This window comes from Bos javanicus, chromosome 24 (assembly GCF_032452875.1).
Source record: "Bos javanicus breed banteng chromosome 24, ARS-OSU_banteng_1.0, whole genome shotgun sequence".
NCBI classification, from domain to species: Eukaryota; Metazoa; Chordata; class Mammalia; order Artiodactyla; family Bovidae; genus Bos; species Bos javanicus.
In genome coordinates, this window is record NC_083891.1 from 32,679,502 (window position 1) to 32,705,438 (window position 25,937).

General features: G+C 46.4%; 1 protein-coding gene across 2 annotated transcripts in view; it reads right to left on the reverse strand.

Moving 5' to 3' along the window:
• The window catches only part of TTC39C (tetratricopeptide repeat domain 39C), a 103,304-nt gene extending 82,737 nt beyond the window's left edge, over positions 1–20,567 (reverse strand). The window contains exon 1 of one of the 2 annotated variants that reach the window (XM_061399745.1): positions 19,883–20,567. In XM_061399745.1, coding sequence (XP_061255729.1) covers positions 19,883–20,034 — 152 coding nt within the window. In that variant the 5' untranslated portion in view covers positions 20,035–20,567. Of the gene's footprint in view, positions 1–1,997; positions 11,247–19,882 lie in introns of those variants that run through there. The other variant, XM_061399746.1, reaches the window with a different exon arrangement.
• Between the last annotated feature and the right edge of the window lie 5,370 nt (positions 20,568–25,937).

A 25,937-nucleotide genomic window follows, 5' to 3' on the forward strand; every position in this document is an offset into this window, starting at 1 on the left:
GACAGGGATTTTTCAATACTGGCAAATCAATCATGGTTTGAAAATATACATGTACTCCAGTGCTCACTGAGACCCTGTTTGCAATAACCAAGACATAGACGCAACCTAAATGTCCATGGATAAATGGATAAAGAATATGCGGTACATACATATAATGGAATATTAGTCATAAAACAGAATAAAATAATGCCATTTGCAGCAACATGGACAACCTGGAAATTATCATACTAAGTGAAGTCAGTCACACAGAGGAAGACAGATATCATATGATATAGCTTATATGCAGAATCTTAAAAAATGGTACAATGAACTTATTTACAAAACAGCAAAAGACTCACAATGAACTTATGGTTACCGGGGAGGGAGGGGAGGGGGAGGGATAGATCAGGAGTTTGTGATTAACATGAACACATTGGTATATTCACACACTACTCTATTTAAAATGTCAATAGATAACCAACAAGGACCTACTGCATAGCACAGGGAGCTCTGCTCAGTGCTCTGTAATAATCTGTCTACATGGGAAAGAATCTGAAAAAGAGCAGGTACATGAACATGCATAACTGAATCCCTTTGCTGTACACCTGAAACTAACACAGCACTATTAATCAACCACACTCCAATAAAGAACAAAGTTTTAAGGACTTTCAAGTGGCAAAAGACATGAATAGAGACTGCTCCAAAGAAGATATACAAATGGTCAATAATCACATGAAAAGATGCTCAACATCACTCATCATTACGAAAATAAAAATCAAAACCACAATGAGATAAGACTAAAAAAAAGAAAATAATAAGTGTTGGTAAGGATGTGGAGAAATTAGAACCCTTGTGCCCTGTTGACGAGAATACAAAATGGTACCACAATTATGGAAAACAGTACGGCAGTTCCTCAAAAAACTACAAATAGAATTATCATGCATGTGGGCTGTGCTTAGTCATTCAGTTGCGTCCAACTCTTTGCAACCCCACTGACTATAACACACTAGGCTCCTCGGGCCATGGGCATTCTCCAGGCAAGAATAATGGAGTGGGTTGCCATGCCCTCCTCTAGGGGATCTTCCCAACCCAAGGATCGAACCCAGGCCTCCCACTGCAGGCGGATTCTTTACTATCTAAGCCACCAGGGAAGCATGATCCAATAATTCCACTCTGGGTATATTCCTCCCAAAGTTGAAGACAGATCTCAAAGACACACCTGTATATTTGTATTCATAGCAGCATTATTCGCAATAGCTAAAACATGGAAGCAACCCAAACATCCTCTGACGGAGAGATAAATGAATAAACGAAATGTGATACACATGTACTATGGGTATCATTCTGCCTTAAAGGGGAAGGAAATTCTAACACATGTTATATCATGGATGAAACTTAAAGACATGCTAAGTGAATAAGCCAGTCACAAACGGACAAATACTATACGTATTCATACATATTAGTACTATACATATAGTGCATATATAGTACTATATGTATTTTATAGTATAGTAATGAAATATAGGATTCCATTTACACGAGGTCCTCAGAGTCATCAAATCCAAAAAGACAGGGTAGAAGGGTAACTGCCAGGGACTGAGAGGAGGAAAAAATGAAGAGTTGTTGTTTACCAGAAACAGAATTTCAGTTTGGAAGGATAAAGTTCTGGAGATGAATGGTGGTGACAGCTGCATAATGACGTAACTGGACTTAATGCCACTGAAGTGTACTCTAAAAATGGTTACAATGGCAATTATATCCCTCTGTATGTTTCACAATTTAGAGCAGTTTAAACATTCTTACTATCAGTTATAAATGTATAGGAAAATTAAAAATAGTAAAATTTATTTACTTAGTAGCTTGTAATTGAAACCTGAGCATTAAAGGGTTTTACTTTTCAGTAACTAACATATCAGGAGTGTTTGAACAGCACATGCTTTCTCTTTGTCATAGAACTCAAGATGCAGAGTGAGCATTTTTGTTGCTATGCAAAAATGGTGAACTGTCATACTTCTCACCAAGTTTAGGTCGGCTTCCAACATTGTAGCCTTTGTGCTTTCAAGGTTGTCAAAGTGCTTCTGATTGCTTTAATGTGAAGGGATTCCTTTTTCTCTGCTGTACTTTTATCCTTGTTTGGTCAAATCTCTCTTTCAAACAACCATTTCTGTAAAATGTCACACGGGTTTATCAGTATGAGACAAGGAGGCAACAATATACTCTGGTGTTTGTGGGAACTAAGAGGTGTGCAGTGATCAATGACAAGCAGACTCTGCAAGAAGTGATGTGATTGGCCACTGATCATGATATGTATTTGTTACATCTATGGGGATTTGTGGGCTGAAGAAGTAGCAGCTTGTGTATGGTTATTCACAGTTTATACACTGGTGGGACTGAAATGTGAACTGTTATTGGCGGACTGGTTATTTAACTAATAACCTCCAGGAACTGAAATGCATACAGATTAGAACCAAGCAAAGCAAGTGCTATCTGTGTGTAATCATAAATTGAGGCAAGAAGCCCAGAGGAAAGAAACATGATTCTTTGAGAATCTTCAAGAATTTGAAAGTAGTTAGAATAAGGGAAGAGCACACACATGCAACATAAGGCTACAGAATGACATGACTGACAAAGCGCTGATGTTTTAAACCAAGGTTAATCTAGATTCTTAAGCTTGTTGAAACCAAAATCACTGTCAACTTAAAGCTACTTTACTTTTCCAATTTTATATAAACCATCATATGAAGGTGTTTCCCTGGTGGTTCAGACAGTAAAGAATCCGCCTGCCATGCTGGAGACCCAGTTTTGATTCCTGGGTCGGAAAGATCCCCTGGAGGAGGGAATGGCAACCCACTCCAGTATTCTTGCCTGGAGAGTCCCATGAACAGAGGAGCCTGGTGGGCTATAGTTCATGGGATCACCAAGAGTCTGACACGACTGAGCAACTAACACTTTCACTTCATCATATGAAAAGAGGAGCTATGAACCTATTCTGCAGCTTGAGCTTCCTTGGCTTTGTACAGCCCCAGCCTAGAAGGAACACAATGAAATTATTTTGAAATATAAGGAAAGAAACCAGATAAAGCAGTAAATGGTCTAGGGGCAAACCAAACAGAACCAAGGCACGCTGCAAAGAAGCTGTCAGAAACTTTGGTCCTGATCCTGAGAGGAGGAGGAGGTTACTTCTAGTTTCCTGGGACTGCTGCAATAAGTTATCACAAACTTGGTGGCTTAAAACAGTAGAGATTTTTCCTCTCTCTCAGTTCTGGAGGCCAGAAGTCCAGAGTTTCCCTGGGCTAAGATCAGGACGTGGGCAGGGCTGGGCTGCTCCCTCTACAGGCTCTCCAGCGAACCCATGCCTGGACCTCTCCAGCTTCCAGGGACTGCCCGCATTCCTGGGCTGTGGCTTCAATCACTGCCATCTTCAAGGCTGATGTCTTCAAACCTCTCTGCTCTGTTTTCATAACAGTCTTCCCTGCTGCGTGTATAAAATCTTACTTTGCCTCCCTCTTACAAGAATATGTGTGATTACAGCCTCACTCCAGGAGGATTGGCTACCCACCCAGATAATCCAGGATCATCTTCCCATCTCAAAATCTTTAACTTAATCATGTCTGTAAAGATCCTTTTTTTTTTTTTTTTTTTGCCATCTAAGGTAACACCAGGAGCTTCCCAGGTGGCTTAGTGGTAAAGAATCCACCTGCCAACACAGGATACATGAGTTCAATCCCTGGGCTGGGAAGATCCCTGGAAAAGGAAATGGCAACCCACTCCAGTATTCTTGCCTGGGAAATCCCATGGACAGAGGAGTCTGGCACATGGGGTCCATGGGGTCTATGGGGTCACAGAGTTAGACAGGACTTAGCAACTGAACAGCAATGGCAGCAAGATAACACACAATGGTTCCAAGGATTAAGATACAGGTATCTCTTGGAGGACCACTTTCAGCCTACCACTGAGGTCATGAAAGTGTTCTCAGCAGAGGCACTACGACGTGAAAGATCACTGGGGGCTGGGGCGGAGGGACAGAGAGGGTAAGAGGAAGTCAGCTGGGCTCTGCAACTGCCCGAGGAGATGTGGTCTGGATAATGTGGTGGTGGAGAGAAGCGAATGGACTCAAGGGGTACTCAGGGAGGAAAGCTGGCAAATGCAGAAGATGAGAGAGGTGCCAACAGGACGTTTGAGACTTCTGAAGTCTGTAAGCTTGTTTCAAGTGGGGCCACCCACTGAGCTTGGGGACACCAGAAGAGCAGAAGCGCAGGAGACCCTGAGACTGCAAGACTGCTGGGTGATGCCAAGTTGCACAGCAACAGAGTTCTTTTCGGAGGAAGCAGGGAAGCCAGCGTACGCTCTGGGGTTGGGGCCAGATGTCCCACTCAGTCTGTTAAACTTGGGTTAGGACTTCACTGTGTCAGGAGCCAAGTGACAGTGATAATACTTATCTGCATGGCTGCAGAGAGCACCGGGATTAAGGGTAAAATGCACCCGTCAAAGCGTGTATTAACGGTAAGCACTGATCCCCCACTTGATTACCACTCACTGCCGCTCTTTGCCTGTGCAGTAATGCAAGCAAAGACAGAGTCTGCTGTCTGATTACCAGACTGTGATACCTCTTACTTTATTCCTCTCTAGCTTTGCTAATTCATATTCATTTATTGCTAAAGACTGATGCTCATTTAGAGTTACTGATCTACTCTGAAAATAACTCTCCAGGCTAAATAAAGTCAATTTTTTTTCCTACAGTTTTTCTAATTGTGTCATTAATGTGTATTAAATATCTCCCTAACTCATCAGCATTTAGTTCCTTCTCTATCTTAAATCATACAGACAATCAAATCAATTATTTCCATTAGGATGGGATGGGGAGGGAGGTGGGAGTGGGGTTCAGGATGGGGAACACATGTACACTCATGGCGGATTCAAGTCAATGTATGGCAAAACCAATACAATATCATAAAGTAAAATAAATAATTAATCTTTTTTAAAAAGAAACAAAAAAAATTATCTCCATTAATAGCAGACGGCACCAGTGTTGATAAGTAACTTAAACAGAGGTCATCCAAACCACACATTATCAACTAGCTAAAAAGTCTTTCCAACAACCCTTCAAAGCTTATTTTTTAAGTAAACAAAATTGATAATGTTTTCATTAATTTTCTCATCTTTAAATTAACGTAGGGTCTCCTTTATTATCTGTGGCAGTAATCCACAAATTGCATGAACACTCTGAGAATTAAGTACACTCAGCTATCAATACAAGCAATTCAAACATTAAATTATCTTAATCACCTAGAAATTCTAGATATCCCTATTTTTCAGTTGAAAAGGCATTTCAAAGTGAAACTATAGAGATGTACTCTTTGTAATAAACTTTTAGTAAACTGCTGCTGCTGCTAAGTCGCCTCAGTCGTGTCCGACTCTGTGCGACCCCAGAGACGGCAGCCCACCAGGCTCCCCGAACCTGGGATTCTCCAGGCAAGAACACTGGAGTGGGTTGCCATTTCCTTCTCCAATGCAGGAAAGTGAAAAGTGAAAGGGAAGTCGCTTAGTCGTGTCCAACTCTTCGAGACCCAGTGCTCAGTAAACTCTGAACTTCGTAAGAAAGTTTTTTTCTCTCACCAAAACACTATTATTTTCCTTTAGTTTTCAGTAGACCATAAGGCAGAAAGAGCTTCCCTGGTAGCTCAGGTGGTAAAGAATCTGCCTGCAATGTAGGGAACCTGAGTTCAATCCCTAGGTCAGGAAGATCCCCAGGAGAGGGGAATGACTACCCATGCCAGTATTCTTGCCTGGAGAATCCCATGGACAGAGAAGGCTGGTGGGCTACAGTCCATGGGGTCACAAAGAGTTGGACACAACTAAGCGACTAACACTTTCACTTTCTTTCCATAGGGCAGGAAAATTTCATTTGGGTTTGGTTCATTATTTACAAGTTTCTTTAACTATAAACTTAGACTTGAACAGAATAGATCCCTGATGAGGTTTCGTTTCGAGGTAAAACTCAGTCTTCTATCAAGAGAGAAGCTCACAATTTCAACTCAGCCTCAACTATCCTCTCTTGCTGCAGTTCATGGGGTTGCAAAGAGTCAGACACGACTGGGCGACCGAACAACAACTGTCCCTCATAAGCCCAGCTCTGATCCAAGAATACCACACAAGGGACACAAAAAAACCATTCTGTCATTTCTTGCCATTTTTACACTGATAATCTCTCCAGAACAAGAATCCGGAGGAATTTCACCACAGCAGGTTCCAAGCCTTGGCTAAACTATTTTAGACAGCTGTTTCCTCTCACCCATGGCCCTTCCCTCCTCCTTTCCCTGCGGTCTTTCAAGAGGAGTAATTTCCAGCTCAATCTGTAATTTTAATAATTCAAGGGAATGAGTGTCTCATCAAACATCAATACAGAAGTAACAAAAAACTTGTGAAAGCCCACGGTTGAGAGCTGAAGCAAACAGCATTCCAGCTATAAACTCACAATTGTTCTTTTCTGGGCAACTGAGTTGCTGCAAACCTTGGTGTTGGCCAGGAGATGGCCAATTTCTCCAACAACTGCAGGCTTACAATAGCCAGCCCCATTTCACCTTGGATAGCTCAAGTGTCATATGTCAGACCAGTATGCAACTGATGGGTTCAACATGTTTCTTTTAGACCCCAATAAAGTTAAGGGGATCGTGACATCTAGTCCCATCACTTCATGGCAAATAGATGGGGAAAAAATGAAGACAGTGACAGATTTTATCTTCTTGGACTCCAAAATCACTGCCAACAGTGACCACAGCCATGAAATTGAAAGACTCTTGCTCCTTGGAAGAAAAGCTATGACAAACCCAGATAGCACGTTAAAAAGCAGAGACATCATTTTGCCAACAAATGCTCGTATAGGCAAAGCTATAGTTTTTCCATTAGTTATGTTTGGATGTGAGGGTTGGACCATAAAGAAGACTGAGCACCAAAGAATTGATGCTTTTGAATTGCAGTGCTGGGGAAGACTCTTGAGAGTACCCTGGACAGGAGGAGATCAAACAAGTCAATCCTAAAGGAAATCAACCCTGAATATTCATTGGAAGGACTGAAGCTGAAGCTCCAATACTTTGGTCACCTGATGCAAAGAGTTGACTCATTGGAAAAGACCCTGATGCTGGGAAAGACTGAAGGTGGGAGGAGAAGGGGACAACAGAGGATGAGATGGTTGAATGGCATCACCAACTCGATGGACATGTGCATGCTAAGTCACTTCAGTCATGCCCGACTCTGCATGACCCTATTACTGCCAGACTCCTCTGTCCATGGGATTCTCCAGGCAAGAATACTGGAGTGGGTTGTCATGCCCTACTCCAGGGCAGCTTCCTGACCCAAGAATCAAACCAGGGTCTTCTGCATTGCAGGTGGATTCTTTACCGTCTGAGCCACCAGGGAAGCCCTAGAATACTGGAGTGGGTTGCCATGCCCTACTCCAGGGCAGCTTCCCGACCCAGGAATCGACCAGGGTCTTCTGCATTGCAGGCGGATTCTTTACTGTCTGAGCCACCAGGGAAGCCCTAGAATACTGGAGTGGGTTGCCATGCCTTCCTTCCAGAGGATCTCCTCAACCCAGGGATCGAACCTGCATGTCTTGTGTCTCCCACATTGGCAGGTGAGCTCTTTACTGCTAGCGCCACCTGGGAAGCTCTCAATGGACATGAGTTTGAGCAAATTCCAGGAGATGGTGAAGGACAGGGAAGCCTGGTGTGCTGCAGCTTATGGGGTCGCAAAGAGTCAGACATGACTGAGCAACTGAATAACAACAAAAGTTAAGGGTGAGCATGACTGACAAGACACAAAGATATTCCATTCTTTTTTGCTCCAGAGATGAGCTGACAATACATAACTAGAGATTTTGCAATTCACTATTCCAAACAAGGGTGGAAAGGGCATAAAAGCAGCACTTGAGGCCTTAACAGTGACTGATTATCCTGGAAGCAGTCCCCCAGATGCCATGCAGTGTGGATTTCCATTTAAACCAATTGCTTCCCAAGACCCGAATTTCTGTTTATTTAGTAAATTCAACATGGATTCGGATATAAAAAGTCATGTTTCCTCCTTTTCTGTCCAGTTAGAATAGTACCAACATTTTTTACTTATGATAGAGATGAAGTGATACAAACATTTGAAAATCTATTTATCCAGTGAGTGATTTACATCATGGAAGTAAAACCTGAGGGAGGGTTGCTATAGTAATGAGGCAAGAGAGTGAATTCAGAAGCAAAAGGCACCCGTCTAGACGATCAGAGGCCAAAGTGGGAAGAACAGCAAATAATGCTTACTAAGCATGGGAACCCAGAAAGAGACGCATCACCCTCAGATTCACTTTGCCCTAGAAAAGCCCCACCCAGGAGTACAATGATGCAATCAAGCAGGTAAAGAACAGGTTGAGCACACATGTACTGTGGGATACAGGTAATGGCGTGGCTGAGGGTGGGACCATGGAAAGTTCTGGGAGTCTGTGTATAGAGGTGCCCTACCTGAAATTAAACTGTGTGTATGTGTGTGCGTGGTGGTGGTGGGTTTCCTATTAGCTGCTTTCAGAAAATCGACATGACACTTTCTGCCATATTTCCTTCCATTCTAGAGGAATCACTTTTGTGGTCCCCTTGACTCTCTAACTTTGGGGCAATTGCATCCTAATTTCTGAGGTTTTGACCCCTTTTGTGTGGGAGTAACCTACTCCCTAGCAAACTCCCTAGTAACCTAGCAAAAAGCTCGCTCACCTCTTCAATCTTGACCTTTTGATTAGATTTTTAATACAATCATACTTCTTAGGAAGGACATGGACTAGTTTATACCCTGAGATTCACAGTTAGGATGACCCCAGTGGGACACTCGGGAGAGGAGGCCTTTGAAATGAAATCATCTGAGGCTGGAAAGACACGGGTCCTGCAGGCTGGCTCTACAATGAGAAAGAAGACGGGACGGGGCCCCAGGGGTCCACCTTCCACCTGGAAGGGGACAAAAGAACCTGCGCTGACATCCCTTCCTGGAGGTGTCTGGGCCCTAGAAGCAGTCGTGTGTGACCTGGAAAAGCAGGGGTTTAGAAGCAGCAACCAGTGGGGCCACCCCTGGAGGAGCCCTACCCTGCACTCTGCCTTGCACCAGGTCACAGACTCACTGGGGCACTACTCCCTCCAGCACAAGCGCTCTGCGGTGGCCCTGCCAGCCAGGGCTTGCCTCTCCTTGCTGCTGATCCCAGCAGCCCTGGGAGAGACAAACCTTGTCTTGAGCTCCACACCCGCAAGCCCAGTACCTCTTAATTGAGGTGCTTGGGAAATCTGTGGGGGCCATTTTGGGGCGACACGACAACTGTAGCAGAATGCGCCCAGGACCCCGACCATCCTTAATGTGCCAGACTCCTGAGTATCACCCCATGTCCTGCACAACCTCCGAACGTGTGGAAATTCACATGCATGACACCGTTTTCCATTGTTTAGTTCTAGAATCCACTTCCCTGGACACAGAAGCACAGACCATTCTCTCCTTGTTCAAATATACCCTTTGTCAAGACGTCTTCACAATTTTAGAAAACTATGCCTCCAACAGCAACACCGCTTGTGGCATTTGAGCTGACAACACACCACAGCTACGCCAGCCCACGTTTGCAAAAGTCACATGCCAGAATTTCACAGGGATATTGAAAACTCCTTTAAATATAGTTAAAGCCAAATTATTAAAGACCCATGAAAAACCAGATTTTCGTTCATATATTTCATTATTTAATTCATTAAGGATTTTCATGAATAAGCTTCATTTTTGCCATCCACTATTAAGGATCTGTAGCATGTTGAAATTTGTACCGTTAGAATTGCACACAGTAATTATTTGAGGTTTCTTATTTTTCTGTCTTACTCTGACACTGCCCTTGGGGAGAGTGTTATACATCTCCTGCCCCAGCTTCCCTATAAATTTTTTTCCAATTCATCCTCTAATCTGAGAAATCTATTACAGGCTTTGGTCTCCAGAGGACTTGGTTTGGCAAGGGATTTAAAGATGGGAGTTCGTTTTGTGAGACCCTCTGTCAGCATACATCCCACATCCTAATACAAGGAATTAATTATGTTGACACAACCTTGACATAGGCTCATTACAAAAATGCCACGCTTCCTTATTTTCTCCATGTCAACAGCCTGTGGCTTGCCGTGGCATATTATCTTACTTCAATTAAGGCCTTCCCTGCTTTCTCTTAACTACACAGTACAGTGTGGTCTGTTACTTCGTGTCAAATGCACCTACGCTCTCATTTTTCTGCTATGGAATGGCTTCTGATTGTCTCTCAAATCCAAATTTATTCATTACACACAGGTGCAAGCACCTAATGACTTTATCTGCTGATGAAGGTGTGCTGAGCATTTGTGTTTTGAAATACGTGTGATTTTGTATTATGAATTTCTTTTTTATTCTCCGTTATGATACTATTTGGGCATTCTGCTGACTTTTAGACAGTGTATGTGTCACGGGTCATTTTTTTCTTAGGTCATTTCATCTATCAATTTCATTTTAGGGTCGTGGCAGAATTACAAAACATCTGTTACAAAAACAGGGTGTTAGATTTGAGAGAGTTGCGAGCCACCTGTCTAGAAAGCTTCTCCTTCCAGCCTCCAAGTTTTTCCAGAGACCAGTTCGTCCTGAAATTCAGGACAGGGGCTGTGGAGCTGGGAAGCTAGATTGTCGCCCTCTCACACCAAAGATGCAAGTGACACCAGAACGTCATGCCCCCCCGGGGCAGCCTGGAGTACCAGGCGTGGCTGATGGGAGACGCGAAAGCTGGGTCTGCCTGCCAGAGGCAACAGGAGCAGAAGATAGTTCAGCCCAGGAGCTACCTGCCCGGGTTGGATGCAGTTGAGACTCATGGCCACTTTAGAAGCAGAAGACTTCATCAGGGCCGCTGCTTTTCCTTTGATGGCACCTGTCAAGACCAGGACGTGCTGGCTGGCAGCCCTGCTCGGCACTGCCCCTCACCAAGCACTGGGCAGCCTGGATGCACCAAAGGGAAGAGGCTGAAGGGCCAGACAGGAGCCCTGCTACCTGCATGTGAAATGCAGAGCGCCAGTTCAGGGGTGCTCAGAGCCCCTCCACAGGGTCTGGATGTGCTCACTACACATCAGGATGTAGGAGGGGTTTGAGGAAGCAAGGCTCCTAACAGGCGGTGCCCCTGGACTGAAGGTGCAGATAAAGGGGCACTGACAAAAACAAAACCTCGTGGACTCCATGTGACTGCAGCAACCTCAGGGAGGGTGGCCTCAGGCACACCCAACGAGATGTCCACCCATCTCAGCCCTCACACCCAGACAGGCAGCCATGTCAACAGTGACCTCACATCAAAGAGCTGGATGAAGGGATGGAGAAGCAACCAATGGGCCACACCACCTCCTCCTGGGAACCTGAGTTGTGTCATGAATGACAAGTCAGAACCAGTCAGATGATGCAAAATTCTCCAGCACAGCTAAGGAGGAAGGGACCAAGGAAGGGGCAGGAGGGAGGCAGGGAAGCAGACCAGCCAGACTGGAGCACATCCATCCTAGGACAAGACCTGGGACCTCACCCTGAGGCCAGCTGGGAGGACAGGGCATCTGAAACCTGGCTGACACACTCCCTGTGGACAGACCTCTCTGGTGGTTTACTGGGTTGCCTGTGGGTGCTGGAGTGTGCGCTGCAGATTTTGGAGTGGGGAGTTCACCCCAAAATGACATGAGCTGCATGCAAGCCAACTTCTCATAGTGTAAGGGTTATTACAAAAGCAGAAGTGTGGTGCAGTGGTTAAAAACACAGGCTCTGCAGCCAGACACCCTAGGGTCAAACCCAGCTCATCCACTTACTATGAGACCTTGGGCAGCTCATCCAGTATCTCTGGGCACCACGCAACACCACCCCCACCCCCTGCCCCACCAAGAGGGAGGTGACAAGAGCACCCTGCACAGGACTGTGGGGAAAATAAAGTGAGGATGAACACACGGGGAGTGTGTGACCTAGCACAGAGAAAGTACCTCCTAGTATTTACCAATAATTTATGATTCTTATGTATCTATTTTGATGTATCTTAGGAAAAGTCACCTAAACCAGTGATTTCCCAGACATTCCAGCTTTGAGTAAGACTGCTAAAGTGACTGTGCAGCAGATTGACAGGTATTCAGTGAGCAACAGCTGCTTGAAGCACGCACCTGTTTCTCACCTTTGAGTCCAGCACACAGTAGACCTTCTCAAGGGGCTTTCTCTGTCATAACAGACTGACCGTTTTCCTGTAAGACAAGAGTAACTCCCGTTGTGTATCGAGTTCTCATGTTCTGAAATTCTTGAGCAAGGAGGAAGAGATGGAGAAAGCAACCTTAGCTAGAGGGAAAAGGGTAGAGTTTGCCAACCAGCAAGCATCTCTACACACGAAGGAGAGTCCAGTCCCGTCTTCAAATCAGATTTCAGAAGTCACTACACCGAGACAGCAATTAACAAATAGCCTTCTAGGATGTATGTTTGTAACTATAGACAGTGACAAATGTTAACTAGACTCACTGTGGCGATCGCTGCACAACACATATAAACAGCACATCACTGTGTTAACACCTGAAACGAGGGTGCTGCATGTCAACTATACCTCAAAGAACAGGCATGCAAAGTCTCCTGTCCAGAAACTGGGATGCACCTCCTCAAATCATAAGGCTTTAAGTAAGGATTAGATCCCCAGGTCCACTCCCAAAAGACCTATTCGATCCCGATTAGACCTATGTTACCAGCCGGACAGCATACTGTGAACTTGTGAGACAGAGGAAGCAATGGAAAAAGTCTAAGACAGAGAGGAATTCCTCCCCGGGCACCCCAACCTCTTTCATGGGGCAGAACTGGCACTAAGTAAGGTTTTGAAATAACAGTCATCTACTCTCTGGGCTTCCCTTATCTTCTCTCTTCTCTGAGAGTCCTTCTCAGCCAGTTCCCTCTTCATATTCCCTCTGCTGTCACTGGGTAAGTAGGAGGGCAACCCTGACAGAGAGAGGATTTGTTATTATTCAGTCGCTCAGTCGAGTCCAACTCTTTGTGACCCCATGAACTGCAGCACACCAGGCTTCCCTGTCCTTCACTCTCTCCTGGAGCTTCCTCAAACTCATGTCCTTTGAGTTGGTAATGCCATCTCTGTCATCCACTTTTCCTCCTGCCCTCAATCTTTCACAGAATCATGGTCTTTTCCAATGAGCTGGCTCTCTGCATCTGGTAGCCAAAGTATTGGCGCTTCGGCATCAGTCCTTCCAATGAATATTCAGGGTTGATTTCCTTTAGGACTGACTGGTTTGATCTCCAGAGGAGACTGGGGTGTAAAAAGCGGGATTTAAAAGTCAGTGCAGGGACTTCCCTGGTGGTCCAGTGGTGAGGACTCTGCGCTCCCACGCAGGAAGCCCAGCTTCAATCACAGGTCAAGAGAACGTTCCCACACGCCACAACTAAGACCCGGCACAGCCAAATAAATGTTTTTGCTTCTTTTTTTTTTTTTTTTTAAGAGTCTGTGCAAAAAGTCTGACCCCTGAAGCACAATGATGTGTTTGAGAGTCCACAGGGGGTTTCGTATAACTAGAGGAAGAGAAAGCTTCATGCCACCCCCACCCCTGCTGTAGAAGTGGTCACTTTTTCCTAATAATTTCCTGTAAACTAGCCCGTTATTCTACAGGCAACTGCATTTTTTTTTTAAACATCCCAATTAAGCCAAATGAATATTTAATTAGAATCTTTTCAGACAGTGCAATAGTTGGGAGGAGGAAAAAAATGCCCCAACCTTTGCATACACACATCGCTGAGCTGAGGAGGGTGGAAAAGGGCAGCGGCTGAGCCTCCTCCCTCCCACCAGTTGCCCACACCATTTCTGCTTCCTGTTGCTTCTCCTTTCTTGCATCTCTGCACCTATGGACTCCCCGGGGCCTCTGGCAGCCAGGCACAGGAACCCAGCTCTGGGAGCAGCCAGATCATGTGGAGCCCACAGGCGACCTGCAGGCTCCCCTTGGAGTCCAGAGCATCCGACACACCGCTGGGCACACGAAAGGCTCGGACACATGTGGGTTCAGATCTCTTACACCAGCCTCTCAAGTTTTTCCAGGGAGAACAGTGGTTTGTACCAGACTTCATCAAACTTTCTGTAAGGGTCCAGAAAGTAACTATGCTAAGCTTTGTGGGCTGCAGGCTCTGTATAGCTATTCATTTCTTTATGGAGAAGATACCTTGTTGTTGTTCACATAATACTTTGCTGTTGTTTAATTACTCAGTCCCACTCTTTGCAACTCCGTGGACTGTGGCCCGCCAGGCTCCTCTATCCATGGGATTTCCCAGGCAAGAATACTGGAGTGGGTTGCCATTTCCTCCTCCAAGGGTTCTTTCCCAACCAGGGATCAAACCCATGTCCCCTGCAGCTCCTGCACTGGTAGGCAGATTCTTTACCACTGAACCACCAAAGAAGATATTGCGTTGGCCAAAAAGTTTGTTTGGGAAGTGAGTCTAGCTATATCCTAATAACTTTATTTACTGGGCTTCCCTGGTGGCTCAATGGTAAAGAATCCACCTGCCAATGCAGGCGACACAGGTTCAGTCCCTGATCCAGAAAGATCCCACATGCATATGGAGCAACTAAGCCCGTGCACCACAACTACTGAGCCTGTGCTCTAGAGCCTGGGAGCTGCAGCTACTGAGCCCATGTGCCACAATTACTGAAACCTGCGTACCCTAGAGCCTGTGCCCTGAAACAAGAGACGTCACGGCAATGCAAGTCCTGCAGACGTGCGACTAGAGAGTAGCCCCCACTCACCACAACTGGGAGAAAGCCCGTGTAGCAGCAAAGACCCAGCACAGCCAAAAATAAGTAAAAATTTTTTAAAGCACTTCTTTTTTAAAAAACCTTTACAAAACCAGTCAACCACATTTGGCCCATGGGGTCTAGCCTGAAATCTCGAATTATACTGAGCCATGTCTACAGTGAAAGTGGCTCTATAATCAACCTGCTTACAAGTAAGGCCACATGTAATACGGTTTGATTGTATACGCCATAAACTGTGCTAAAACAATTTAGGACCCATACATTCATTTTAAACATGAGTTTTTGTTGTTTTGTTTTTAATACATTTTTGCCATTTTTATACTTTAAGACAGAAAAGAAAAATATCACAATTGGCAATACCAACTATGCACTAATTCTCTATCAAGCCCTTATTTATGCATATTTATCATCAGTGATCATTCATTCTATTATATGCTTTTTGTTTGACCTGACAATGACCAAACGGGACTTTTTAATAATATCTACAGCCAGAAAGTGGCAGTCGTATTGGCAGGGGTAGATAGTACAGATGTCTTAGGGTCAGAAAGAATGCCAGGAATTAAAGCAAGAGATGGAGATGGTGGCCTCAAGGGGCAGAGGGACAGTAAACGCCAGGCCTGTGAAATAAGAACCGCAAAGCTCTTCAGCTCAGGAGCTCCAAATGTCCCCTGTCCTCCTTGGAGTTCAGAGTTTCACCTCTCCTTCTAGTCTGCCGATTACAAAAGTAACACCTCAAGCCCCAAAGAGAAAGAGATGGTGACATCAGGACCCTGAGGCTCGAGCAGCCGGGTGTTAATTACAGATGTGAGGGCCACACGGTGATGGGTGAGGGCCACACGGTGGCGGGTGAGGGCCATGGAGAGCATGAGTTAACTGAACACCCTGAAAGGCAACACTGACTCACAGGAAACGTGGACCAAGCAGCAGATCTGAGAAGAAAACAAGTGTAGAAAACGCATCTGACATGACAACCTAATAACACTGATCAGCTGCCAGGTCTCACCCCCCCTTCTCCAGATGCCAACTCACATCTCTCTCCTAGAGTTCCATGTCCACCCACCTCTGCTAGCGTTCTCCTCCCCCCCCCACCCCTCCCCCAACTCCTTCTCTTTCAACTTGCTCACTTCCACCCCATCATGGCTCTCAGCTTCAGTTCCTCTGTAAGATTTTCCTTCAAGCTGGGTTACACGTTGCTTCTCTCTAGTCCTACAGGCCACAACAGCCATGGCTACATCTCCAGATTCTCCCCACCAGCCAAGCTTACCTGCAACTCAACACCTAAAAATCTAGAGCCTGCCTCATGCACATAACCACAGCCTCTTGTCACAAGTCTGAGTTCCTAAAGGTCTGAGTGTGTATCACACACATGATCATCAGTTAAAAGTGTGTGTAGGACAGGGAGTGAGCACTGCTGCATTACAGCACTGAGCCCCCAGACCAACGCAAAGAATGTGATTTTGGAGGATCAGGATCACACACTTACAAAGGTACATATTCTTGGGCTTAAATCAGCACCAATCTGTCTCAGCCTCTGCAAAAACATCTCCAAGCACATGATGGGGGCTCAGCATCAACAACTGGGCAGCTTGTTATATTACTATAGTTACTACAGAAGTGACAGCTCCATTTTGAAATTCCAGCCATGGAGTCTTATATCTCAAGAGAAAGCCTCTATTGTGCATGTGCATGGATGCCAAGTTGCTTCAGTCACATCCAACTCTTTGCTATGGACTGTAGCCCACCAGGCTCCTCTGTCCATGGGATTCTCCAGGCAAGAATATTGGAGTGGATTGCCATTCCCTCCTCCAAGGGATCTTCCCAACCCAGGGATCGAACCCATGTTTCCTGTGTCTCCGGCACTGGCAGGCAGATTCTTTACCACTGAGCCACCTGGGAAGCCCACATTCCTGCCTGTATAATATCTAAATTATACAACCCCAGCTTTCTCTAATTCTGACCTTCATGATTATGTTTCTACGAAGTAATCATTTCTCATTAGGTAGCTGCTGGTGAAACTATCACCCTAGTAATGTGGCAAGAGAAAGTGACCTTCTTGCCTTAATTTTCTTAGTGTTACTGTTACACTAGACAAATGTTTCTATTGTTAAACCGTAATGATAAAATTCTAGAATGTTTACTGGAAAGGGAAGGGTGGTGAAAGAATCCTAAGGAATGAGATAATCAAGTTGTTCTCTCTTCAGCAAATAAACTGAGTTTGAGGTGCTCCTCAAACAGTATGCAATCACTGCTGGCTTTCCCAGCAGGCCATTCAACCCTGGAAAGGGAAGAGAAGTGTCCCAGTGCATAGTAGGACCTAAGTTTTTGAAATGCATTATGTGAGGGCTTCCCTGGTGGCTCGGCGGTAATAAAGAATCCTAGTACAATGCAGGTGACGTGGGTTCGAACCCTGGGTTGGGAAGATCCTCTGGAGAAGGAAATGGCACACCACTCCAGTACTCTTGCTGAGGCAGTCCCACGGGCAAAGGAGCCCACCAGCTATAGCCCGTGGGGTAGCAAAGAGTCGGAGGCGACTGAGCACGCACACAATCCAGGCCAACTTTAAAGAGAAAGGCTATCTGCATTCAGGACGTTTTGTCTTCTACTCAAACCACGCCATCAAGTAGAAAGTACTGTAATAGTGGAGAAGGCACCAAGTTCAAAAGTTAGTGTTTGATGGCTTACATGGTGCCAGCTACCATGGATTCTAATACTAACCACCCTATGGCATGTGCGACTCCCATTTTACAGGCAAGTAAGCCAACAGAGAAACCAAAGTCAGCAGCTACAAAAGTAGCGAAGCTAGGGCAGCCCTGGCTGTGGGGAAGCTGATAGGATGATGCTACTACTATCCACCCCTAAAAGAGTTTAAGTTGCTGGCAAACAAGGTCACGGGGAAAATTACAAAATATAATCAATCAGATGGGTCAGAATGGTTTAATGAAAAGAGCCCTGGATTTAGAACCACAATGCCTATGTCCTGGCCCATGCTAAACACTGAGAAGCTGAGTGCCTCGTAACTAAAAACACTGTGAGGACGAAATACACCTCACTCCTTTGTCGTCACTAGACTAGCTCGAATACAACAAACTGTGCTTGGCAGAGAAGAGCTACCACAACATGGTGTTCCTTCATCTTTGGTTCCCATTTCAAAACCCAAGCAGACAGCCACAGCTCCTGTGCAGTGGAAATCCTGCCTGGACACCTCCTCCCCTCAGCCCCAGCACTCGCAGAGAAGCGCCTTCCCAAGCACTCATAACACCCTCTAGTAATAGTGCATAGGGGCTCCCCAGGTGGCTCGGCAGTAAAGAATCCACCTGCTAATGCAGGAAATGTAGGAGACAGAGGTTCCGACCCTGCCCGGGGAGGAAAAGATCCCCTGGAGGAGGAAATGGCAACCCACCCCACTATCCCTGCCTGGGAAACCCCAAGGACAGAGAAGCCTGGCAGGCTACAGTCAGACATGACTGAACACAACAGAGCACAGAGTTGTCTAGATGAGGTAAAGCGAGTTATTTCATGCTTTCCGTATCTGGGAACCATGAGACAGGAATTTAAGTACATTAAAGCAATGGGGCGGGGGGATGATTAAAATAAGTAACAGAACATTTCAAAGTACCCATATCTTGATCAACAACCAAAGAAAACAAACTTGACTCTATAAGACTTTCTCCATCCCCTCTCATACAACATAAATTAGTATGTCTTTTTGGAAAAGTCAAAGCACAGTAAATAAAATTTCTCATTAAATACATTCTCAGATGGCTCAAAAAAAAAAAAAAAAAAAAAACCTGCACGAGAGATTGTGAGACAAGTAAGTCTTTTAAATCTATCCTCTGGAAATCCCTGATGAAACTCTGGCTTGAAATCAGATTTGTATGCTTTAAAAATAAAATGTTCTGAATAGAGCTAAGAAGTTTCCATTTGCGGGTTTTTTTTTTTTTTTTCCTTCAAAACTGATTTAAAAGTAAAATGTCTTAGTGGAAAAGTTTATATTTGTGAAATACTCGCTTTGCCATTAAGCTTGTGGACGCTCCCAACGGTAGAAACCACCATTCTTTTATGTCTGAAAACTTCAGGCGCCTGCATCCCAGGGACTGGGCTCTCCCCCATTTGCTTACAGGCAGTGGCGCTCAATCACAGCTGCACAGGAGTTCCCTAAAACCTACCAAACACCGGCCCTAAAGACCGGCAGCAATTGGCCCTTAAAACACTGACAGGAAAGCTGCCAATCAACATCCTTGAGTTCTGACACTGAAAGGGCAAATCACAAACTTTCTTCCTAAACCAGAAAGCAGGTTCTTCTGCTCCGCAAAGAAATTGAAGGCTCCTCCCACACACACGAGAAAGCTACGAGGTTTCAGTTCTTTCCCTTCGACGTTTTAAAAAGACGAATCAAACAATTAACTGAACACACGTGTGCTTCCTCTCACTCCCACGTATGTTTAAAATCCCTCCATTTTCTTCTACCTCTGAGTTAAGAGAAATCCATCATAAATACATACGCTTACTTGAAAAGCATAAGCAACTCATTTTGGGGATTGAGTTTGAGAAAAAAGGCAGACAGAGGTGAATGAGCAGAGTTCGGCTGGATTTTTTTTTAATTCCTGCATGGCCACGCAGTTATGCATATCTGTTTTCAAACAATGAAAGCGTCTGGAATGCACAACGATGCACAGTAGCGCGAGGAGCACGAAGCAGGCACGCTGCAGCTGGTGTGGTCCGTGTCACAAAGGCGGCACGGGCGGCGCGCCTCGCCGGAGTCACGGCCCTGCAAGTCCGGGGCTCGCTGCCGCCTCAAATCGCGTCCGGTCCAGATCTCAAAGCCCACGGGCTCCGGACCCGGCGGCGGGGGACGCGACCCGCGAGAGAGAAGCGGACGGACACCGGGCGCTCCTCTGGCAGGACGAGGCCGAGAGAAAGTCAGGGGAGACTGCGGGTCCCGCGGAGAGAAAGGACCGCGGAACCGGGGTGGGGGCGGAAGGGAAACGGGGCCAAGGCGCAGAGGCCGGGGGATGCGAATTGGGGAAGCGAGGACCTGCCAGGGAGTAGTGATCGCCGGGAAGGGGCGAGGGAGCGGGGCGCGCCGGTCACCTGTATTGTTTGAAGAGCTGGTCCGACTCCCGAAAGCCGTTGTTGAGCAGCATGTTGATGCCGGCAAGGGCCAGCTCAGCGTCCTGCAGGGGCGCCGCCGCCGCGTCTCCGTCGTCCAGCCGCCGCGGCCGCTGCTGCTCCGAGCCGGCCATGGGCGCGCGAGGCTCTGCTCGGGGCCGAGGTGAGGTGGGGTGGCAGCCGCTGCGGCCCCCGCGCGCGCCCGGAGCCCGGCTCTACCTGCGCGGGGCGCGGGCGCGGTGGGCGGGCGCGGAGGGAGGAGCCGGGGCCGGGCTGCAGCGCGCGCGGCGGGGACGTGGGCGCCCAGGCCGCCGCCTCCCGCCGCCGCCGCCGCGGGGATTACTCAGCAGCCGCCCGCCCGCCCGCTCCCCCTCCGAGACTCCCGGCTCGCGCGGCCACCGAAGCGGTGAATCCGTTTCCGGGTGTCTCTATCCGGGCGGAGCGGGGGCCGAGCCCCGGCTGCCCTCGCTTCCTGCAGCCCCTGCGCGCCACCCGGGCCCCGGCCCTCACACCGCGCCCCTCGCCCGGCAGCCCGAAGCCAGCGCGTCGAGCCTGCTCGGACACGCTCGAGGCTCCGAGGCCCGGCCCTTGACCCCCTCCTCCAAAAGGACCGGACCCAGGAGTCGCGGGGAAGCTGGAGACGGCGAGCGGGTTCGGAGAGCGAAGTGGGAACTCCGCCCGGGCCGCGGCGAGAGCGCGCAGTGCTTTTACCCCGGGCGCCCGAAACCCCACGCAGGCGGCGCGCGCGCCACCCAACTTTATCCGCACCCTGGGACCGCCCACTAGCTGCGGAAGCCAATCCCCGAGGAGGTGGGCGGCGGGGGCGGTGCCCCGGGCACCTGCCCTAAGGCTGCCCGGAGCTCAGAGTTGAAGAACTAGAGGGGCAAGGGCCTGGGTCTGGCCACCCACCCGCTCCGGACCATGGGGCAAGGAAACAAATAGGGGTTCAGATAGCACACACCTAAATATTTAAGTTATAAATTCAGCTGTTCAATTGCGTTCTACTCTCACCCTAACAATTACACTTTCATATCAATGCAACAGAAAAATGACTATAAAGCTGCAGTTTCCGTAGGACCGAAAAGTTAGTAAAACGCCGAACTTGACTGAATTTAGCCATTACTTACTAAATTCTGATGATGGGCTGGTGGTGCGCGTTGGGGGTTAATATTAGGGAGACAATCCATAAATCAGTTTCTGTGAGTTTCCATAAATTAACTCTTCCCGTTTTAATTTTAGCAAAATCAATTATGTATGGTGTTACAATCAAGATTATGATCTTAAGGTATAATTAAACCACCTTTCTTAAATCGTCGTGATTCTTTAAGTGTAGTTTATCAAGTTCAGTTTGGAGAAACTTTGACCAAGCTTTAACCACTGTAATTGTTTGTAAAACTTAAAACGATGTTCAGGTTTCGAGATAACCCATGAATTCTAAGTATCATGTCCAGCATTATAATGGAATCAACAAGATAATTGATCATAAAAAGTTTTCCAAAATAATATAATTTCATACTGTAAGCAGCTATCACTTATTTTATAGTCTGTGCCATCCGTACAGTACAGTATCCCCAACATTCATCTCAAATTTCAGAGTAATGTGAATTGTTGTCACTTCTCAGCTGCTGTGTGTAACTGTTACAACACCAGGCTAATTCTTGAGTACCTCTGGGGCCACAAATTAGAACAGTGAAAAGCAGCAAGAAACTGAATGATTCCCACCCTTGGGAAACAATACTTTGTAATGGAGGACATCATTGCCTTCAATGTGCTCTGAAAAGGATTTGACAAGTGGACCACTTTTTTTTTTTTTTTTAATGCAAGCACACACGGATTTAAAATAGTGTTACTTTCAAGCATCAGCAGGTTATAGGTTCCACTGAGCCAGCACTCAGTGCCAGAACTCCAGTGACAGAGGTGCCTGTGCGTTGATGAATGTGTGTATGTGTGCTTGTGTGTCTTTTGATAAGCAGGGTCCTCTAACTCAGATCTCAGATACTATAGTGGCCACGTGGCTCACACGGGCCTCTGTCCCCAAAGGAACCCCCCTGGAACACACTGCCAGCGCTCATGAGAGCTGACAAAATGCCCAGTGTTTACAAGTTGCCTGAACTTTGGATTTGTGGAAGCATCCACCCCAAACCTCTGAAAAAATCTAGTCAACAAGGGTGGGAGGGACTTAACTACTGGTCCAGGGGTTGAGAGTCTGCCTGCCAATAAAGAGGATACAAGTTCAATCCCTGGCTGGGGAACTAGGATCCCACGTGCAGCGGGACAACCAAGCCTTCGTGCCGCAGCTAGGAACCGATACAGCCAAATAAATAAATATTTAAAAACAACAACAACAAGGGAGCGAAACCAGGAGAGCAACACCAAACTTAGCAGATTGCCTGTACTCCGCCAACTGGAGAAGGCAGCTACACACAGGTCTCTATGTCCCTATTACTTCCAGAGCGGAGGTGGGGGTGGGGGGGTTGAAAGTGAAGGTGCTGATGGCACCGTGGAGTTGTTAACAAGTTGTTCCAGGGACCCTGCAGCTGAGGGTGGGAGGTGGGGTGAACCAAATCAAAGCAAAGTTTGTGGGGCTAGTTCCATCTCAAGCACTGAGCACAATTGGTTATGCAGACTTTGTGAAATTGAACTGCTGAAAGATTGGACCGAGATCCAGTGCAACTTCCCAGCACCCCATAATAGGAAAGGGAGGGGGCGTTATGGATAGAGGGAAACTCTCCCATGTAATGTACACCAGATGTGTGCCGAGTGGGATTTAACCAGATACCAGAAACAATTAGATTAGCAGCAGCAGCAAGAAGAGACATTTTCAAATATTTGCTCTGTGATGAGGGACACAAAGAACATTCAAAGTGGGCCCCATGATCCTGAAGGCAGGCAACGCATGGACCTGTAATTACACTTGTTGCAGCTGTTTGGCACTGCCACCTACTCAGGGTTCACCTAGCAGGTAGGGAATTAAGGCTGGTTGTGCTTCTTCAAAAAACGAAGATCATGGCATCCGGTCCCATCACTTCATGGGAAATAGATGGGGAAACAGTGGAAACAGTGTCAGACTTTATTTTTCTGGGCTCCAAAATCACTGCAGATGCTGACTGCAGCCATGAAATTAAAAGACACTTACTCCTTGGAAGGAAAGTTATGTCCAACCTAGATAGCATATTCAAAAGCAGAGACAGTGCTTTGCCAACAAAGGTCCATCTAGTCAAGGCTATGGTTTTTCCTGTGGTCATGTATGGATGTGAGAGTTGGACTGTGAAGAAGGCTGAGCGCTGAAGAATTGATGCTTTTAAACTGTGGTGTTGGAGAAGACTCTTGAGAGTCCCTTGGACTGCAAGGAGATCCAACCAGTCCATTCTGAAGGAGATCAGCCCTGGGATTTCTTTGGAAGGAATGATGCTAAAGCTGAAACTCCAGTACTTTGGCCACCTCATGAGAAGAGTTGACTGATTGGAAAAGACTCTGATGCTGGGAGGGATTGGGGGCAAGAGGAGAAGGGGACGACAGAGGATGAGATGGCTGGATGGCATCACTGACTCAATGGACGTGAGTCTGAGTGAACTCCAGGAGATGGTGATGGACAGGGAGGCCTAGCATGCTGCAATTCATGAGGTCACAAAGAGTCGGACATGACTGAGCGACTGAACTGAACCCTGCTTCTTCACTGGCTAACAATGGCAGCTAATGACAGATATTTAAGGGGTTATGGTGTATATTACCTGCAAAAGGAAAAAAAAAATCTAGATTACTAACACGTTAGGGCATGAGGCAATTGAAACTGAAATTCTCAGCACCTCCTGCAGAACCAATGCAGTCTTCAGTGCACCACCTCCACCCCAATAAGATTTACCCAAGTGTTTCTTTGGAAGGAAAGAGAGGAGGTGATGGAAGGGGGAGGGGAAGAGAGAAAAGCTCTCAAGGGGAGGAAAGAACCCATTTCCTTTCCATAGACCTCTTGTGGGTATTGTCAGTATTTTGTGGTTCCTCATGAGATTTCATTATGAAAATGAAACTCTAAGTTCAAACAATCAGTGACAAGTTTTAGATATCTGTATTATCCTTTACCCAGTAGATTTTGGTTTTAATAAGATGTCTTGGTTGCAAGTAACAGAAAAACCTAGCCCCACATGCCTCTTGACATCCGGTAAGAAGGCACTGCTTCAACTCTTAACAACAAAAATCCTCTAATTCAGACACATTAGCTTTTATTGGCCTGACTGTGTTCAGGTGCTTATTCTTAACCAATCAGTGTGAGGGGGAAGGCAGTGGGGGCAGAGGGGGGATGTTGTGTGGCTTATTATGATTGAATTAAACCCATCAGAGTCTTCTCCCAGATCTGGAAGGTGGAACCCATTCAACCCAAACTCCTTGGTTGGGAAATTCCATATCTATTAGGAAAAGGGAGGTAGAAACCTGATGTGAGAAAGACAACCAACAAACTACCCCTAACCTTGTCTTCTTAAACATGTTTTGGATTTTGGAATCATATTTTAAATGCATTTAGAGACTACACTCCTTTAAGAAAATCTTGCTTGTGCTTCAGTATATTAAAATACTTAGTGGGAAGCTGCTATGTAACACAGGGAGCCCAGCCTGGCACTCTGTGATGACTTAGAGGGATGGGATGGGGGGAGAGGAGGGAGGCTCAAGAGGGAGAGGATATATATATAATTATGACTGAGTTGAGTGATAAGGCAGAAACCAACACAACATTGTAAACCAATTTGCCTCCAATTACTGTATAGTCAATATCTTATAATACCTATAATGGAAAATAATTGAAATAATAGATGTATATGTATAACCGAATCACCTTGCTGTGCACCAGAAACATTGTAAGTCAACAAAATATATAAAGAAAAAATTTTCCTCCAATAAAAAAAATTCTTTAGTAATGCTAATAACCATGCCTTAATGTATCTCTGTAAATCTGCACTACCAGTTGAAATAAATACAGGTCTCCAGAATGTCTGGGACTCTAAAAAGGAGGAGAGCAGAGAAATTAATATTTTCATAGTATGCTAGCTTTGCTATCCAACTCAGTCCTTGAACTCTCCTGAAGATTTAGTAGGCTAGCTCTGTGAGGGTAGATTTAGTTAACTGCTTTTTAATTAGAAGGCAAGTCAGGTCAAGCAAAGGTTGGTATGTCAGACTCTGTGGAGGGGGCCTGTCTTTTCTGGTCACAGGTGGGTCACTAGCTGGCCTCTAAGGAGGGGAGCACCCATAGGGGTCCACCTGGCTGTTTCTCCAGCAGGAGGAGAAATGTGTCCAACAGGACAGTCATCCTGCCGTGGAAACCAGAGCAGTGACCACAGAGCAGGAAACCATCCCCTTCTGATCGGAAACCTCGTCTGTCTTTCCCCAAACCAAATACCCAAAGGACCCCAGTATGTTTAAACCCAGTATGTTTACTAGAGTTTAGATTACTGTCCTCCCCGGGGTGGCTCCTGCAGTGAGACCTCCTGCCCAAGCCCCTGATTGGGATGCGTCTTTCATTGGAAATCTGGGTCCTCTCCTGGCCTGCAGAGACCCTCCCTCTCCCTCTCCCCATCTTCCTGTGGCTCCCTCCTCCCTCCTCTGATTCTTTTTGCCCCTCTGCCTTCATCCCTTCCCTTTAACCTCTCTCCTTCCCTTGCACTGGTTCTTGCTGTTCCCTGATCTACCTACCGTCTCTCCTCCTCCTCAGAGAAATCACCAAGCCTCCTTCTCCCCTGGTCCCCTCTCTTGACTTGTGCATTTTGCAGCCTCTGGGGAATGCCCAAGGCTTCTCTTCTCTGTTCCCTGATTGTTGCTCTGGAGAGGGACAGCGTATCTCTGGTTTCAAGGTCTGGGTCTGCTGAGTTCTGGGGTGCAGTGGAGGGCATGTGGTGTGGGAGGCAGAGGAGCTCTGGTCCCCATGGATGAGGGAGGGGAGAGGTGCCAAAAGGTACTGAGTGCCTGGTGGGTTTTCTCCTGGAGTATCTAAAACCAAGCACAACTTCCACTGTGATTAATTTCTATCTGGAATCCCCATTTTTACTAAGGA